The sequence below is a fragment of the Geospiza fortis genome, unplaced genomic scaffold (genome assembly GCF_000277835.1).
Source record: "Geospiza fortis unplaced genomic scaffold, GeoFor_1.0 scaffold93, whole genome shotgun sequence".
Taxonomy (NCBI): domain Eukaryota; kingdom Metazoa; phylum Chordata; class Aves; order Passeriformes; family Thraupidae; genus Geospiza; species Geospiza fortis.
Window position 1 is genome coordinate 1 of NW_005054854.1, and position 1,584 is coordinate 1,584.

The 1,584-nt window shown below is 44.8% G+C and overlaps 1 protein-coding gene across 1 annotated transcript in view; it reads left to right on the plus strand.

Annotated features, from left to right (window-relative positions):
• Positions 1 to 1,423: 1,423 nt before the first annotated feature.
• LOC106632121 (protocadherin beta-15-like) overlaps positions 1,424 to 1,584 on the plus strand; it is a gene marked incomplete at its 5' end in the record, with an annotated part of 3,578 nt that continues 3,417 nt past the window's right edge. Inside the window, one exon of the mRNA XM_014311465.2 lies at positions 1,424 to 1,570. Within this exon, the coding sequence (XP_014166940.1) occupies positions 1,424 to 1,570 (147 nt within the window). The remainder of the gene's footprint in view (positions 1,571 to 1,584) is intronic.

Below are 1,584 nucleotides of genomic sequence, written 5' to 3' on the forward strand. Positions count from 1 at the left end.
TTTTTAATTGGTTTAACCAACTTCCTGTGAATTCTCTTGAAAATATATGTCTGCCACTTCACAAAGTAACAAAGGAAATATAAGAAGACGAGGTGCTCTCACTTTTTTTTTAATGTGTTTCACCTTTGCTACTCTCTTATCCTACAGGCTTTATGTATGTGGTTAAACTCAATCTATGATCTGCTTTCTCTTGTTGGCTGAGAAGACAGAGCATCTTTTTATTCTGATCTTCAAGACAATATCACTGTTGCCAAATGAATCATATCCTCACTGAAATAGAAAAAGTGTTTTTCCCACCTCTGGAAAGCAAGGACGTGTGAGTACTAATATCATGTGAGCACTAGGCCCTTTCTTCGCTGGATTTTGGATGTCTCTGTCTGAGATGCAAGCTCTGTGTGCTTTGCTTTCTTGTCACTATGTTTGGCCTTGCAGATATTGAATATCTGCAGATGCTTCAGTAGTGTTTCCTGATGAAGCAGGGAGTTACTCCCAAACAGTCATTGCGGCACAGGCAATGCCAGCCAAGCAGGGAAGAGAGTGATTTGGACCTTGTGAAAACAGCAGTCTCATCTCCCTTATCTAGCTTAGAGTAGAGCAGCACAAGGCACAAAAAAGTCTTCCTTTGGCTTTCGAGAGGGGCTTGGGTGTTCTGTCACCTCAGGATTGCCTCGGAAATACAACAGAACAAACAGTGTTAGAGTAGACTGTAACTGAACAGAGCTGTAACATGTAAGAGAAACATGTTCATTGTCATTGAATGCATTAAAGGAAAATTCCACAAATATGAAAAGACAATTATTGGAAGGTAGAGTCAAGAAGAACTTGAAAAAAGATGTTGAGATTGCTCTGTTCATTGTTGTTCCTGAATCCCAAGGCTTCTTGATGGGACTGGAAAGTTGTCCCTACATGATTTTCTGTGTTTGTCTTAGAGCATTTGCATTCCCATGTTTGCACCTTCTCCTTCTAGCCACTGAAATGTACTGAACACTGTAGTGAGCCTGTTCCTCTAGAGAAGGACTGCCACCCCATCTAGAATACCTGGTTTTTTGAATGAAGTCTGTGATGCATGAAACAATCAGAAAGACTCCCTCACGCTGTATTCTGATGAAGTCAGAGAGATTAACATTGTAAAGTGATATACGTCTGGGTTTAACAATTAAAAAAATGTGTAGGACTGAAAGAAAGAGGAGGTCCTAACTCCTTCTATGAAAACAGAAGTCCTTTCGACATGGGCTTACCTGGAAAACTCCTTCAAAGGCTTCCCCAAATTCTGCGAGTCTTTTCTCACTATGTCCCTTGACTGAAGCAATGTCGGGTGGGTAGAATTCCTGACTGAATATGCAGGCGAGAGAGTGTTCATTTGCATGCCAGTGCTGTCACAGGCGCCCTATCACAGTGCGATTTTTCCTTTCGTGGAATGCAGCGTGGCCATTGTGGGCTGTGCCTCGTCTTTCGGCTGCCCCGGTTAAGGCCGCGTTCCGTTGCTGGCCCCGGCTGTCTCGCTGCCTTCGGGATCGCGGGCCGGGCCGAGCGGCAGCGCGGGCTGCGGGCGGCGGCGGCTGCAGTCCCAGCGCGAACCGCTGG